General features: G+C 53.5%; 1 protein-coding gene across 2 annotated transcripts in view; it reads left to right on the top strand.

The window, feature by feature from the left end:
• The first annotated feature begins 1,584 nt into the window (after window positions 1-1,584).
• The window catches only part of Spns2 (sphingolipid transporter 2), a 38,435-nt gene continuing 23,918 nt past the window's right edge, over window positions 1,585-16,101 (top strand). Inside the window, exon 1 of one of the 2 annotated variants that reach the window (XM_031350869.1) lies at window positions 1,585-2,171. In XM_031350869.1, the coding sequence (XP_031206729.1) occupies window positions 1,802-2,171 (370 nt within the window). In that variant the 5' untranslated portion in view covers window positions 1,585-1,801. The remainder of the gene's footprint in view (window positions 2,172-16,101) is intronic. The other variant, XM_031350870.1, reaches the window with a different exon arrangement.

Genomic DNA, 16,101 nt, shown 5'->3' with positions numbered 1-16,101 from the left:
GGCGCCAAGAAACACCAGCTTGGGGATTAACTTTGCTAAGACAGTGTGTGTGTGTGTGTGTGTGTGTGTGCGCGCGCGCGCGCGCACCTCATGCTTTGTCATCCATTGGCTATGCCATGACTCACTGTGGTTGACACCTTCACAAGATGTTCCTGTTGTGGACGTGGGCCCTGGAGCAGCCTGCAATAGCAAGATGATTTCAGAACCCTGGCTTAGTACCAACTAGACCATCGCTAGTTGTCTGTTTATGATGGGTCACTTTGGTGACCTGAAGTCTGTCTGTTTCACAGACAGAAACCACTGGATATCTGAGGGGCTGAAGTAAGCATCCTCCGACTCACTCATTTGAACCACGGGCTTGGCATACACTAGGGAGAGCATGCTATACTGGGTTTTAACTTCTTTCTTTTAAAATGTTTATTTATTTAGAGACGTGCTGGCCTGGACTCACTGGCCTGGAAGCTCAGAGTTGGCTTCAAACTCAGAGATCCACCTGCCTCTGCCTCCCAAGTGATGGGCTTACAAGAGTGTACTTCCATGGACAGTGTGGATTTATTTTTAATTAAAGCCCCACAGAGATGAATAAGAGAGAGTTGCAAGGGAGCTTAGACCCAGGCCACCTCTGGGTCAGAGTGAGAAGACCGTTCTTTACACAGAAGCTACCTAGCCATTCTCCAGAACTGACACTGCCCCCTCCCCGCAATGTGCTCAACTCCCTGGACTATATTCCCCTAATAGAAACAGAGACCCAGAAAGGTAGAGGTTTTGTCCTTGTCCAGTGTTAAGCCACATGCGAGAGCAGATACGGGCTAGGATCCAGCTTTCCAATTTTCACTAAGGGGTTTGGGGAGATGGAAACATCAGATAGGCTTTTCCTGCTCCATTCCCTCTCCTCCCTCTTGATTGTCAGAGACAGGATCTCTCCTGACTCAGCCTCCCAAATGCTGGGGTTACAGGTGTAGGACATCCTGCCTGGCTTTGAGGATGGCCCTCCTGGTTTTCTTGGGCTCTAATCAGAGCCCTGGTTATCTGACGCTCCACTCCATGGGGGTAGAGATATGGTCAGGGTGCACATACAGCAGTGAGCCCGGGGTAGGTCATACCCTGGAGGTGCTTCTCTAAAGAGGAGAGCAATATACCTTTATGAGGTCTGTGTCTTGGGTCCACCAATCATGATTCTTAGGCAGCGCTGCCTAAATGGAATCAAGGTAACTGTTGGAGTCACCAGCTCTCCAACAGGTTCCCCTGTTTTGACCATCTGAGACATTTTTCAAATGCGTAGCTTAAGCCATGGGCCTTCCTTGGCCTCAGCCAGGGGTCCTCTCCCACCGCAGGGGCAGGGTGGAAGATGAGTAGGGTCTGGGGTATCCTTCTTCCCTCATCTAAATCTCAATCGATACTGCAGCTTTCCGCAATCGCTTCCTGATCCCCGAGGGTTCCGTGGCCGCAGCGCTCCTGCGTGACTTGCGCCCCCGTCAGGCGGGTGGGGCTCTGCGGCCGGCTCCCCTGCACCCTCCGGGGCAGCACGTGCGGGGCGGAGCTGTGGCTCGAGCCCGGAGGTGATTGGGCACGAGCCTGGTGGGTGGGGCCGGCCGCAGCTGTCAGAGCCGCCGGGGCCGCGCGTCTCACTGAACAGTAGCAGCGGCGCAGCCAGGGCTGGAGCCCGAGCGCAGAAGCCGACGGGCTGGGCCGGGATGGTGCAGCGGCGGCTCCGCGGCGCGCGCACGCATTGAGCGGGCCCGGGCTGGGCCTCGCGTCCCCCGAGCCCCCCGCGCCCCCCGCCGCCCCGGTCCGGGCCGGCATGATGTGCCTGGAATGCGCCTCGGCGGCGGCGGGCGGCGCGGAGGAGGAGGAGGCGGACGCCGAGCGACGGCGCCGGCGCCGGGGGGCGCAGCCAGGGGCTGGAAGTAGCGCTTGCTGCGGGGCTCGGGGTGTTGGGGGCGCTGGAGTCGTGTCCGCCGACGAAGAGGTACAAACGTTGTCCGGCAGCGTGAGACGGGTCCCGTCCGGACTCCCCAGCATCCCCAGCACCCCTGGCTGCGCAGCCGCTGCCAAGGGCCCTGGCGCGCCGCAGCCCAAACCCGCCAGCTTGGGCCGAGGGCGGGGGGCAGCCGCTGCCATCCTGAGCTTGGGCAACGTGCTCAACTACCTGGACAGGTACACTGTGGCAGGTGAGCAAATGCCCCATCCAGTTCGAGGACCAGCGCCCTTCCATCCCAGATGCCCTAGGGAGCTTTTGGTTGCCAGCCCCCTAGATCCAAGCCCTCTGGAGAGTCCCTAAGGACCCTCTGTTCAAACGATGCTCTCGTGTTCCATGGGTCCAATCTAATGCACCCCACGCTCCCCGCGTCAGAGATTGGTGGAGTTTCCATCCCCGGAGCAGCCAGTGAGCCCTCACCAGCCCTTGACGGCTCATCCCTTGTCCTCCCAGAGTCTCCTCTGCGTCCCTCTAGCCTTCTCGCCTGTGCGCCCCCTTCCTCCACAGCCGCAGGTTCCTCTGGCCTCTCCTCCTTTTCCCTTAACCCAGGCCGTCTGTGCGTGCACGGCCCGTCTGTTCTTCTTTCCTTGGTCTCAGCCACCCCCCTGCATGTGTGCGGCTAGTGTGTGCGCCTCTTGCGGGTGTGCGCCAGGCAGCCCGAGTGTGAGCGCGCGTGGCTGCGCGGATCTGTGTGTGTTAGCTTGTAAGCGCGTGGCTGACAAAGGCTCGGGCCTGCGGGGAGCCGAGGGAGGGGCGGGGCGGGTCCGTGCCGCCAGGGGACCCAGGATGCGGTTTGCAGCTGGCCCTGGCTTGAGGCCTGGAGACTCCTCCTTCTGCTTCATGGAGCTTGGAGCCTGGAGCAGGGCATAGGCCTGGGGGCGAGATGGGGGTGGGGGGAGGCGGGGGGGATGTCTAAAGAGAGGCAGCCTCATGCTCCTTGAGCATCTCTGCGAATCAATCCCTGGTTTTGAGACTGAAATGGATACAACTGGGTTTCTATCCTGAATGTGCTTGATGTGTGTGTGACCTTGGGCCAGCTTCAGCTTGTGTTTAGGTCTGTTTCCGTTTGTGAATTGATTGATCCCTGGGCCTCTTAGGGTGGATGTGGCTCTGGGATTCTATTCTGCTGGCGTCTCTCCCTCTCTTCACAGGGGTCAAAACCTAGGGACTTGTTCTAGAGCTGGCCCTGCTTGAGGATAATGCAGCCTTGAAAAGAAATGCTAGCTAGGTTGTTCTCCGGGGCTCCCTGTGGAAGAGAACAGTTCGGGGAGGGGGGGAAGGGAGGAAGGGGCCCAACATTCTAGGCTACAACCTAATGAGAAAGAGAGGAGAGGAAAGGGGAAGAGAGAGGGTTTGGATATTTTGTGCGACACTAAAGAGAACTCAGGGATGATGGGAAAAGAGAGCCCTGACATAAACCACACAACCACATGCTACCTGGGTACTTGGGTGCTCTTTTGGGGGCCTTAGTCTTTTCCTGTCTTGAATAGTTAGTTTTGTGTCAAGTGGAAAGAAAAAACTCTAATGGAAGAGCAGAAACTGCCCCTCCCTCATCTTGCATGTACCCCCACCCACCTGCTCTCTGTCCCTTCCTGGGGATGAACTTGAAGTAGGTGCCAGTGGCATCAATTTTTGGGTCAGGCTGTCCCAAGAGTCTGTTCCCTTGCTCTGGTGAGCAAGAGCATGGTGTACCTTCAAGTGTGCCAACCTACCACACATGTGATGTGCTGCCTCGGGCTCAGGTTGTTAGGTGCCCACCCTGTGAGAACAGGCCAGAGAACATGGGGGCCCTCCCTTTGCAAACCAGGCTCTTTCCAGCTGGGGGAAGTCAGGCCCTGGTTAGACTTATCCCACATTGCCCAGGGGAGTGGTCAGCAAAGCAGGTGTCAGACCTCCCTTTTTTTCTACCCCAGTCTGGTCTGAGTCTCTTCTCTCTCTTAGGTAGGAAGTACTGCTGTGGCTTTTAGTTCTGGCAAGCTTGTTCTATTATGGCCCCAGGCCACTGCTTCTGAGGTTCCTAGGGAAACCCATGACCAGGGGCAGAGAGGTGGAGGTAGGATCAAGGAGTGGGGTCTTATCTATCTTTACCAATACTTGGGTCAGAGCAGGAGAATGAGATAGCAGATTGCTGGTGAGCTGATGGGGGGGGGCAGTGCAGTGGGGGAGGGAGGCCTGGAAGGCTGTGAGCATACACTGCCTGAGCTGTGTATCTCTCACTGTCCTGCCCAGGGTGTAAGCTTGTGCACTACTCCCACCCCACCCCCAACACAACAGGCATCATTTCCTCTCCGGATAAGCCTGCCTCCCTTTCTTTATGATGGCCTTCCCTCCCCCTGCCCCTGAGTTCAGTTTTTAGGAATATTTACAATCTCTATGGTGACTACCATGGCTTTCAGGGTCTTGTGCCAGGACCCGAGTCCACCTGTTGCCTGCTGGCCCTGCTGGGACAGAGGCAGGCATATAGACAGTCTGCTGTGTGGGTACTTTTGATGTTTGTGCCCATCCAACCCCTAAGAACCTCACAGTCTGGCCCCAGCAACCTCATCAAAGCATGGGGAGTTTCTGCTTTTCTTTATATCCCTCCTGTACAGTTCTGTTTGTTCATAGCATAGTCAGTTCTGTCCAGAGGAGCACAATGCAAGCTACAGACGAATGCCAAAATGTCTGGTTTTCAGGCAGAAAGAGAGCAGGTACAATTATACTTTATTTGTATGCGTGCACCCGTGAGCGCAAGTTCCTGCGGGTGCACATACGTGTGAATGTGGGTGGGTGGGTATGGAGGCCGGAAGTCAGCCTCAGGTGTGGTCCCTCAACACTGTCCCACTCTGTCATTTGAGTCAGGGTCTCTCATAGGTCTAGGGCTTGCTGATTGGGCTAGACTGGCTGGCTAGCAAGTGCTCTGGAGTCGCCTGTCTCTTCTCACACATGAGCACAATAGCATGCTATTGAGCTTGCGTTTTAAAAACTATTTACTTTAGTTTACATGTGGGTGGATGTGGAGGTCAAAGGGCAACTAACAGGAATTGGTTTTCTCCTTCCACGGGTGAGTTCTGGGAGTTGGACTCAAGTCAGTAGTCTTGATAGCAAAACCCCTTATTCTCCAGTCACTCTCCCCCACCCCACCCCACCCCACCCCATGGGTTCTAAGGTTAAAACTCAGGCCTTCATGTATCCAGCACTTTAGTAGACCAAGCTATCTCCTCTGCTCTAAATAATACATTTTATTTAACAGGACACGTCCAACAAATTTGTTATTATTCTGGGATATTCTACATGCCCTTTCACACTGTCTTCCAAATCACTGGGTGATTTGGATTTACTCTCACAGCCTGGGTCGCACTCACAGTGGCTGGGCCACAGGAGGATACAGTGCAGAGTTAGAGCCGTTGCCACTAGAGTTCATATCCAGCTGCATCAGTTTACCAGTTTGCCCGTTGTGTGTGTGGCCTTGCAGCCGCCACCGGAGCCTTCCGTGGGCCTCGTTCTCCCTCCACCTTGGGTGGTATGGAATGAATGAGAATGCAGCACCTGGGCGGAGGCCAGATACCTGGGAGGCCTTCACAAAATGTCAGCTGTCTGCTCTTTCAAGCAGAGGCCCAGGCTGTGTTCCTAACCAGCATGCCCTTCCTCATTCTCTCTGTGTATGACAGTCCTTCTTGGGCTGTCCTTTGGGATGCCTTTGTGAGAGCCCCTCCCTTCTGCACCAGGGCCGGGCTCTGTCCTGGGAACTGCAGTGGCTCCCGCCTCTATGCTAGCATTCCCAGCACCACTCCGGGATCCAGGTAATTATAGGCTCTCCTCCCCATGGGAACCCCCTTAGGGCAGGCAGCCTCAGACTTGGGAAGGAGGACTGGGTCCCCAGCCTCCTAAAGTACTGGTTCACTTGGATGACACCGAGTTAGCCCAGCAACCTGGTCAACTTCCTTCCTGTAGAGATGGAGAAAAAGACAAAAGCACCTGTGGTTTCCAGGCCAGGAGGAAAGTTCCCTTTCTGGCTCTGCTTGTTTTCCCATCTCCTCCTGGGCTCTCATCTTCCAAGGGTGGCCATACTTGGCTCCTGGAAGCAGGCCCAGTCAGAGAGAGCTGGACTCTCTCTAAGACGAGTGACTATTTGATAACCAACATCCTTCCCCAATTTCTTCAGAGCACCTGTGCCCTTCCCAAGACCTATTTCCTGTGCCCCCCTGATCTAGCCCGTAGCACCTAGAGTTGGGCACCATTGTGGAGGCTGGTGAGGAGAGACAGAGCCTTGCCCTGGGGGAGTCCTTTTCTGCCAAAGAAGCTGAGGCCAGTATCCATGGCAACCACTCACTAACACAAGCCCAGAAGGAATGATGAGCACAGGGACCCTGCCAGGAACACAGACCAGGCAGGCGTGGGGCTTCCCTTGAGCTTCAGGCTTGGGTCCTGAACTGTGGTGCCAGGCTGGGGCCCACTCTTCTCTTAGCTCTTTGTTTTCCCATCTAGTTGAGTCTGTTTAGGGTAGACATCTGGGAAAACTGAGGCCCAGGGTATCAAGTCACACACACTTCAGGGTTGTGCGGCTCTATGACTGCCACTCTGAATAGAGACGGTCACCCTAAGGATAAACATGGCTCTTACCACCTTCGGTAGCCCTATGCTAGCTGCTGCACATCTGCACTGTGGGGAAATCCCTACTAGGGCTCAGGGTGTGGTATCCAGATCAGCTGTGCTCAGGTGAGCTTCAGAGTCCTGGAATGCCAGGTGACTCAAGGCTGGCTGGCCAGCCCCATGCCTCGGCTTCCTCCTCAAGGCTCTTCCTGTTGTTCCTGCAGCACCTCTACCGTTGACCTCTCAGAGATCAGTACCTCTCACAGGAAGTACCGAGGGCCCCTTACAGCCTGGTTAGGCCTCAGTGTCCCGTTTTGTGGTTGGGACAGGAAGGCTTCGAGGTCTGTAGGTCACAGCCTAGTCTGATATGGAGCCTGGCCTGATATAGTACTGTGGACAGTTGGGTCTGTTTGGAGAGGGGACACCCTCATCCCTTCTTCAGACCCTTTTGTCTGGAGGAAGTGGCTTTTGTTTCTGCTCGGGCATGGGGGCCTGAAATCTTGAGGACAGACTGAGATAACAAAGCAGACCAGAATACTGGTCTCTCCCCAAGGCTCTGAGTGACTTCTGTGCTAAATGTCCTGCTACATACTGGCTTTGTCAGGCTATACCATCTTTACTGTGTGATTCAAGATGTCTCCTATTACCAGACAATGGTGGCACATGCCTTTAATCCCAGCACTTAGGAGGCAGAGGCAGAGGCAGGCGGATTTCTGAGTACCAGGCCAGTCTGGTCTATAGAGCGAGTTCCAGGACAGCCAGGGCTACACAGAGAAACCCTGTCTTGAAAAACTAAAAAACAAAACAAAACAAAAAAGACTCCTATCCCTAAATCTATATTCAATGATTTTATTTTATTTTTTTATTTTTTGCTGTATCACTCCAAGGGTCTTGTGGGCACTTGGCTTTCCCTAGACCTCCTTCTCCCAGAGCCATCTGCTGTAGTCCCCAGGAGCTGCAATCACTGACTTCTGTTTCCCTGTGGATCTTGTCAGTGTCTGCCCTTGTTTCAAGAAGTTTTCTCCTCCTCTCTGGTCTGAGCCAGGTGTCTGACCCTTTATTTTTTTAAAAAAAAAAAATTAGATGTAGTTATTTTTTGTGTGCTTTGCCTGCAAGTACATCACATGCTTGCCTTATGCCTGGGTGTGAGGTGAGAAGAGATCAGATACCCCCGGAACAGGAGTTAGAGATGCTTGTGGGTCACCATGGAGGTGCTGGGAACTGAACCTGGGTCCTGTGCAGTACAAGGGCAACAAGTACTCTAAACCACTGAGCCATCTCTCCAGCAACCCTTTCTTCCTCTTTGAGACAGAATCGCATGCAGCTTGGGCTGGCCTTGAACCTGCTATACAGCCGAGGATGACTTTGAACTCCTGATTCTCTTGCCTTTACCTCCCAAATGCTGGGATTATAGATGCTTGCTGCCGTCCCTAGTTCATGAAGTGCTAGGATTCCAACCCATGCTAGGCAAGCACTCTTACCAACCGAGCTACACCCTCAGCCCAGCTCCAGGTTTTATTTACTTAACTTAATTTAAAAATTTTTTTACATTTATTTATCGTGCATGCATGTGTAACATAGCATGCTTGTGGAAAACAGAAGTCGACTTACGGGAGTTGCTTTTTTTCCTTCCACAATGTGGATGCCAGGGATTGAACTCTGGTCATCAGGCTGGGTGTCAGTACCTTTACCTGATGAGCCAGATCACCTACTGCTAAATTGCCTGTTTTTGTTTCCATCACCACACACGTCCCCTTGATAGGTTACTCTCTCCCCCCAGCCTCCAGAGGCTGCCGTATGTCTGATCTCGGTGTGCCTGCGAGGCTGGCACAGACCTGGGTAGCAGTTAGATGATCCAGCCCTGCCAACCTCAGAACACCTTCTTTGGGATGGGCAGGGCACTGGTTAGCGGGACACGCAGAGGACCAGGCCCCTGTCCAGAGGTTGAGCCTCTATGGCCATAGCTGGTTTGTGGATTCTGCCCTTTTATCCTGGCCAGGGTGTACAATGAGCCTCTGAGCTGGTATTTCCTGGAAGGAAATGAGATGAAGCGGGGTAAGGGCTGTCCTTGTCTCCAGCCTGGACAATGGGGGCCCCTCATCCCAGGCGGAGCCACTTCTGGGCATTCAGGGGGACATTCGGGAGGGTACCGTGGTGGCTTTCCCTGTCTCACCTGGGGATAAGGCTGGGCCTGGCTCTGCAGGGATATCCTGTGAAGCAGAGAGCTGGTCCGCTCCAAGCCTGGTCCTCTGCAGTTTCGAGGAGGAATGAGCAGGCAGACAGTGCACTGCCAGAACCGGGGGACAGGGAACACAGCCTTGGTCTCTGTCTCTCCTTCTGCCCTCAGCTCAGCTGCAGAACTTGCTCCAGTCTCCCTGCACACAACTGTGGTCTGTCTCTGTGTCACTGTTGAATGAGACTCTCAGGAAAGGATCTGGATTTGGCTGAGTAGACTGTGAGGGGCTAGGCCTGGGCAGGGGGGTAGCTTCTGTCAAGGATGTAAGGACCACTGGTGTGGGTGTTGAGGGGAGACTTGGATTGATGGTGTGGGTCCAGGCAAAGCCCCAGAGGTTGGAAGCCAGCTCAGTCAAGCTCGTGCTTGGTCCCTGCCTGTGGTCCCATGTACCTCTGAGATACAGAGAGACAAGAGTCCCCCAGGCTCTGTGGTTACTAGCGTAGGACACAGAAGGCTTGAGCCAACTCAACTCAGACCTCTTATCTTTTCCCTTTGCTCTCTGCCCCATGCCTTGGCCTCCTATCACCTTGATGATCATACTGCCACACCTCTGAGGGTCAAGATAAGGCTGTGGCCACCTTGCCCCTGGCCCCCGGTGATCTGGGGAGTTGCCAGTCCAGGCCAGGGCTGTGTGGCTAAGCAGGGAAGGAGTGGCCGTACAGTGCCCCCAAATTGCTAAGGCTGAGTCTAGTTCCAGGAAAGGCAGCCCCAAATGATAGAGTAGAACCACAGGCCAGTGGCTGGTCCCACCCACCCTGGCAGGAGTTAGATGAGGAGGGGCATCTCCAAGTCTGTTGGAGGCCTGTGGCAGGTCTCTGGGGTAGGGAGGGGTTTTCCTAGGGTCCAAGGCTCCATCCAGGCTAGGGCTCTTTCCCAACATGGCCCCAGCCAAAGTTGCCCTAGATCGTCCCTCTATTAATGGCTTTCTTTAGCTTTGCAGTGTGGTGTTGGAGATGCAGGCTCACCATATGTGAGTCTAGAACATACCCAGTGAGGTTGTGTCAGGATGCCAGGCTACTTTTAAAATCAGCAGCTGAGGCTCTGAGAATGGGGCAGATGAGTTGGTCAGCTTGTTCCTGAGGGACAGGCAGAGGTTGGTCTGAGAGTGTGTGTGCCTGGGCTGGGTCCCCCAGGCTGTGGCTTCCTGGCCTTAGCCACTCAGAGCCACACTCTTGAGCCTCTGTAATTACCAGGGTAGAAGCTGCCAAGCACTGGATGGGAAACACTCCCACAGGGAGCCAGTGCCGAGGCCGCCACACAAAGACCAGGTTTCCGAGGGGGACTGACGGAAGGCAGGGTGGTGCATCCCTTTAGATCCCTAGGATCTGGTTTTCCAGGTATCCACCTCAGTTCAGAGAAAGGGAAACCGAAAGGCTGGTTGTCTGCACTGGAGCCATTTCCTGTCCCACTACTTAAATATTAGGGACAACCATATGACATGTATGGAGTACCTACCATGTGCCAGGCAGCATTCTAAACATTTCATGTGGACTAACCTGCTCAAACCTCCTAGCAATCATGGGAAGCAAAATCAAGTCAGAAAGATGGTTAAGAGAGGTTAAGTAGCTTTCCTATAGTCACACAGCAGGGAAGGTTAAAAAAAAAAAAAAAAAAAAGGTAGGATTTAAACCCAGATGGTCTGGCCCTGTAGTCTATGACCCTGAGAACTCAGCTAAGCTGACTGCTGCTTAGGAAAGGTGGAGGCAGATGAATATGGCTCTGGGGACAGGTGTGAGTGCCACACGGACGGTTCTGGGTAGTCAAGTAGGAAGAGCCCTCAGAATCATTCCGCCTTGACCTTGGATCTGACGCTGCCTGAAGCTTCCAAGGGCAGTGAGGTTTTTTTATTTTCTTTTTAGAGGGTGGGATAGGGGTGTCTGTAGAGCAGGCTAGGGTCGAAGGGGTGCCCCACCACACCTAGCAATGTGGCCTTTTCTTACATTTGGCCTTTTGAAGACTCTGGTGTCAACAGGATGGGTTTGGCTGGAGAAAGCCTGGCATCCTGAATCAGGGGTTGGTCTCTTGGGGTTACTGGTCATGATGGGGACTCACCAGGAGCCTCTGGGACAGCTGGAATATGAGTAGGGACAAAGAATGGGCAACTCTAGGGTTTCCTGAGGCTCACAGGCTACACCTCAGCAAGAGCCTCAGAGGCCTAAAGGATGCCCTGGTGAGTATGACCTTGGAGGATCAAGTGGATCTTAACAAGTAGCACTGGACATCCCAGGAAGGGGCATGGCTGTGGTTGGGACTGTGACGGGCCAGTCACATGGGCTTCTGATGTGCCTGGCCCGTGACGTTTGGCCATTGTGTTTACAGATTTTTGGTGTTGGGAATCAACTTGAAGCTTATGGATGCTAAGCAAGTGTTCTGCCATGGATCTACATCCTCAGCCCTCTTTTTATTTAAATAAATAAATAAATAATTGTTTTTCTTTAGACAAGGTTTCCCTATGTAGCCCTGGCTGTCCTGGAACTCACTACATAAGCCAGGGTTACCTCCAACTCAGAGATCTCTGCCTCCCGAGTTGGGGGATTAAAGGCATGGTGTGCACCGCCATGCCTGCTTTCTTTACTTTTTATATTTTATGACACTGTCTAAGTTTCCTGAGATGGCTTTAAGCCTTTCATCTGCCTGCCCCAGCCTCCCAGGTAACTGGGCTTACAGGTATGTAGCACCAGGCCGGACAGGGATGGCATATTGTAAAGCAGGCACCCTCTTTAAGAGTGACTGAAAGTCCTGGGCAGGTTTGCAACCAACCTAGTTTCTCCATTCTGTCCATTTATTCAGGAAAGAAATATGAGTTCAGGAAAGTGAGTACTCACAGCTAGAGCTTGGTGCTCTGTGCATGTGTGTGTGTGCGTGTGTGTGTGCGCACATGTGTATGGCAAGTCAGGTCACATCAGCAATAGAGAACCATACAAGGCTCTGGGCAGGCATGGGCAGTGAGTTAACACCCTCCAAGCTGAACCCGGCCCATGGCACACACTCTTCACCTTGTTCTGGTCTGTCGTAGTATCACTGAGCCAGAGGCTGAGTCAGCAGATCTTAAGGAAGTTGTGGGTGATTCTGATGCATGGCCAGAGCTGACATCCACCAGGCCAGCTGCAGCGGTAGTTCCTCGAGTCCAGGAATAACCTTGAGGATTCTGGAGGTTCAGTCTAGGACCTGGAACCCAGTTAGTGATTGCTAAGTGTTTGTGAGGTCTAGCTGCAGGAGGGATCAGCAGGGGCAAGCAAGGCCTGGAAACAGGAGAACTGCCAGCTAGGCTAAGCAGTGGAGAAGAAACTGGGCTTGTTTGTGGGGCTAAGGTCTTTCAGGAGGGCGACAGGTGACTCCTAGGGTAGCCTAGGTGTTCAGTGGTGCTGCTTAGGGGGTGGAGCCAGCTAGCAGCTGTGGAAAGAGAGGCTGGGAAACTGAAGGAGAAGAGGAGAGTCAGTGAACCACCAGGGGTGGGGGTAGGGGGGTGTTGCCCATCCTGAATGAGGACATAACTTGGAGGGCAGAGTTCTGTTTTTATCTTTTTTTTGGGGGGGGGGAGGTCTTATGTAGCCCAGGCCTGCCTTGAACTTGATATATAGCCAAGGATATCCTCCTGTCTCTCTACCTCTTGGGTGATGGGATTAGGGGTATCATGCACCACCATACTTAGTATATGAAGTGCTGGGAATCAAATTTAAGGCTTTGTGTGTGCTGGGCAGGCAGTCAAGCAACTAAGCCACACCTCCAGACTCATGGTGGGTGGGCAGTTTCAAGAGCTGCTTCTGTGAAGGAGGGAGGGGTGCTGGCCAAGTGGATATGTTGGGGTGTACCCACAACAGGGATGCATATGGCATGGAATGTCGGGTGTAGGCTGACACCAAGAAGAGGCTATAAGCCGAGGTACCAGATAGAGGCTGATAGATACAGGATCCAAATGAGGAGAAGAGAACCTCCCCTAGAGGGGTGTGATGGCTGCAAACGGATTAGAGAATTCAGAGGTTCTGCTATTCCAGAACATGTGTCCTTGGGGATGGAGACCCTTGGCCAGAGAGCCCTTGTGAATGTGGGTTGGGTGGCTTCCTGGAGAGGTTGGCCTATGGCTGGGATAGGTGGGAGACCCTGCTGGGTGGGAATCTCACCTTGCCCACTGCCTGGCTGGAGCTGGTGGGCCAAGAGGCTGGGCTTGGATTGAGATGTGGGAAGCTGCTCCTGGGCGTGAGGCCCATTCTGTGACCCAGCAAACCTCAGCCTCCAGGAAAGACTAAATGTAAGGCTGTGGTAAAAAAGGGAGGATGTGTGTGCCTGCGCCAGGCTGGAGCCCAGAGGAAAATGTGAGCCAGCTGTGAGCTGCTGTGACACATGCTTCCCGTGCCAGTGGCTATGGGGGGATCTTGATCCCATGTCACCCTGCCTCCCTCCAGGCCAGAAAGAGCAAATGACCTAGAAAGGCTCAGAGGGGTCTCTTTTGATGTAGCCCCTGATCCTTAAGAAGGTTACTCCAGCCTTACACCCACAGCTTTAGGGCATGTGGCAGAGGGGATTCCAAGCTTTCTGTGCCCTGGCTTCTAGACTTCCCCGGAGTTCCTGGGGACCACGGATACCTGTCTGCATGAGGGGAAATGGAAAAAGCTTCCCGGAGGCAGAAGCAAATGTCAGTCTGGAAAGCCCTGGATAGGGAATGACCAGATTTTTAATTTTGACACAACGTCCTTCCCTGAAAGAGGGTTCTCTTTACTTCAGACCTATGCTCTTTCTTTGGCGTTGGGTGGACAGCCACAGCCTGGGGGTGTGGGTCATTCTCCCACTCCCTCCTGATTACCCATCCTTTTGGCTACCTAACACTGAAGCTGTGATTGCCCTTGTAGTGAGTTCCAGAGCCTCACCAGCCTGTGCCCTACCCATGGCTACCCATCAATCTGTACATCCACCCCACCCCCTGCTGTCCCTGGGGACCAGCGCCATGCTGGGCCCTGAGCTAGGGGATGAATACAAAGCAGTAAGAGACAGGGTGGCAAGGGAGTCTTTAAGCCTTGCTTTTCATCATAAATGTATCGGCTGTGGTGGAATCTGTGTTTGGTTTTTCTCCTGCCTCCTGACAGAGCCCCAAAAGTCACTGGAATTTTCAAAATAATTAGCATATTTGGCATGCTAATGTTGACTGATGGTAATGCCCCCAGGGAGCCACAGTATAGGGCTGGTCACTGAAGGCCCAGGCAGAGTTGGAAGCCTGGACAGAAGGGAATCTGAGCACTGTGTCCATTAACAGTGACCAAGGGTCAATGAGTCAGGCTTGGCACCAGAGCCTCTGCAAAATTCCCAGAGGACTGGAGGGTGGGCTGCTGGGAGGTTCCTATGGGGGTTCCTGTAGGTGATGTTTCAGGAGGTGAGGGGGCCCAGTGTCCCTCTCCATGTATCTCAATGCAGGCATTGTTCTATGTGTACTCTGAAATCTCTGTCACCGATGGTGTGTGTGTGTGTGTGTGTGTTCCCCTGAGTTGTGTGAGCAGCACTAGCAAATTAATTGAATTTAGAATTGTGGAAATTTCACAGGGCAGCCTGGGGGTTGTGATAAACCCTGCAATGGGGAACAGTGTTAGGTTAGTGTCAGTCTTCACCCTGAGGGGGTCTGGTAACTCCTCAGGTGGAAACTGTCAGAGCCGAGTGTTTCCCCTACTTGTGTCTGCTCCAGACACCATGGTTTGTGTGTTGTGTGGGGTCCCCCTACCTTGACCTTTGTGCCAGAGGCCAACTGTTATGAGGGTACATTGACAGAAACAAAGCTTGTTTTTTCCCTTTAGTATTTCAAGACCTGGTTTCAAACCCCATGTCCAGCCCATGTGTGATGCTATGTCACAGTGGCTTCCTTCCCCTCGGCTTTACGTTATTTGTGTGCAGAATGGAGGTGGCAACTCAAATGCCAGGCAAGTGGCAGGGTCAGATTTGCCATGAGAGCCTCTCCGCACCAGAATTTAGCAGGAAACAGTTACTAACACATTAGCTCCCAGTCACAGTGGGTCCCACGAGCTCACCCCCGTGACCATGTGTGTCTTCCCCTGTTGAACTAACTCATCCTGACCCATCTTTGGGATGGGTGCTAGTATCAGAATGAACCAGCAAGCACTGGGCATGGATGGGCTGACGGTGGCAGGAGGAAGAGAAATAAGAGAAGTCTGCTTAGAAGAGGAGGTGTGGACGCCAGGCCTGAAGGGGCGGCAGGGATCATTGTAGTGAGTAAGCCTTGGGCCAGGACAGAGAGGAGGTGTTTAGAGGGAAGCAGGCACTGGGTAGGTTGGGAGGTGGAGCTGTCATCCAAGAAGTGGGGCAGGAGGGCAGGGTTGGCTGAACTGTGGACCTGTTTGTTGTCTGTGGCCTGAGGAAGGGTTTGTACACTGAGGAGCCACAAGTGGCAGTGACTGCGAGCGAGGCCTGGCTCACAAGAGAGAGTAGGCTGGGGGCTGGGAAGTGAGTGTGGGTGACTCCCCAAGGTTGGTGCTGCCTCTTGGTCTCTGAGGCTGGTCAGGGTTCCTCTGGTCCCACATCGTGACTCTGGTCATCTTCAGGCCCAGCTCCTACTATCCAGCGTTGTGGCAAGGGCATTGCCCCATTAGACCTTGGTTATTAAGTCATTAGCTGGGCCTCACACTGCCTCTTCATTACGGTAATTATGGAGAATCCACTCAGGGAATTAGAGAGGAGACTGCTTTCTCCCGGCTGTCAGGCTACCAGTCACCAGCTAGGCCTGGTCCTAAGCTGTGGAGATCCCTCCCCTCAGCTTCCCAGCAGGGTCTGGAGAGGGACAATGACATTTGGTGCCCCCACCCCATCTACTATGCTCCCTGTCTCCTCCATTCGTGTTGGTAACTTTGAGCTTATGGTTCAGTCTCCTGCACCTCAGTTTCCTTACCCGTTCAGTGGGGTAACAGTGCCGGTCTTTCAAGGTTAGATGGGTAACCCAAGAAAAACAAACCGCCCATCACTGGTGATGCTGTTATTGTCAGAAAAAGCCCTAGGGTCCCCAAGGGCCTCTGCTCCCATGCGGGCAGCTACTGAAGGAAGGGTGTTGTCTCTTCCTCTTCTTTCTCTAACCTCCTCTCTGTGGTAAAAGGACTGTGGCCCAGTGGTCCTTCTGTCCACAGAGATAAGCCCAGTGGGACCTGGGGCTAGGCTTCTGGGGGTGTGCCAACTCTGTGTACCCTGCTAAGAGCTACCAAAGCCCCCACATAGCCAGGGCTCTGTCTGTCAGCAGTGAATGGCCTGTAGGTTTTGTTTTTTCTTTCTTTCTTTCTTTCTTTCTTTCTTTCTTTCTTTCTTTCTTTCTTTCTTTTTTTTTTTT

The sequence above is a fragment of the Mastomys coucha genome, unplaced genomic scaffold (genome assembly GCF_008632895.1).
Source record: "Mastomys coucha isolate ucsf_1 unplaced genomic scaffold, UCSF_Mcou_1 pScaffold5, whole genome shotgun sequence".
In the NCBI taxonomy this organism is placed as follows: Eukaryota; Metazoa; Chordata; class Mammalia; order Rodentia; family Muridae; genus Mastomys; species Mastomys coucha.
The sequence above is the reverse complement of the archived record's forward strand: the minus strand, read 5'-3'. Positions and strand labels throughout refer to the sequence as shown.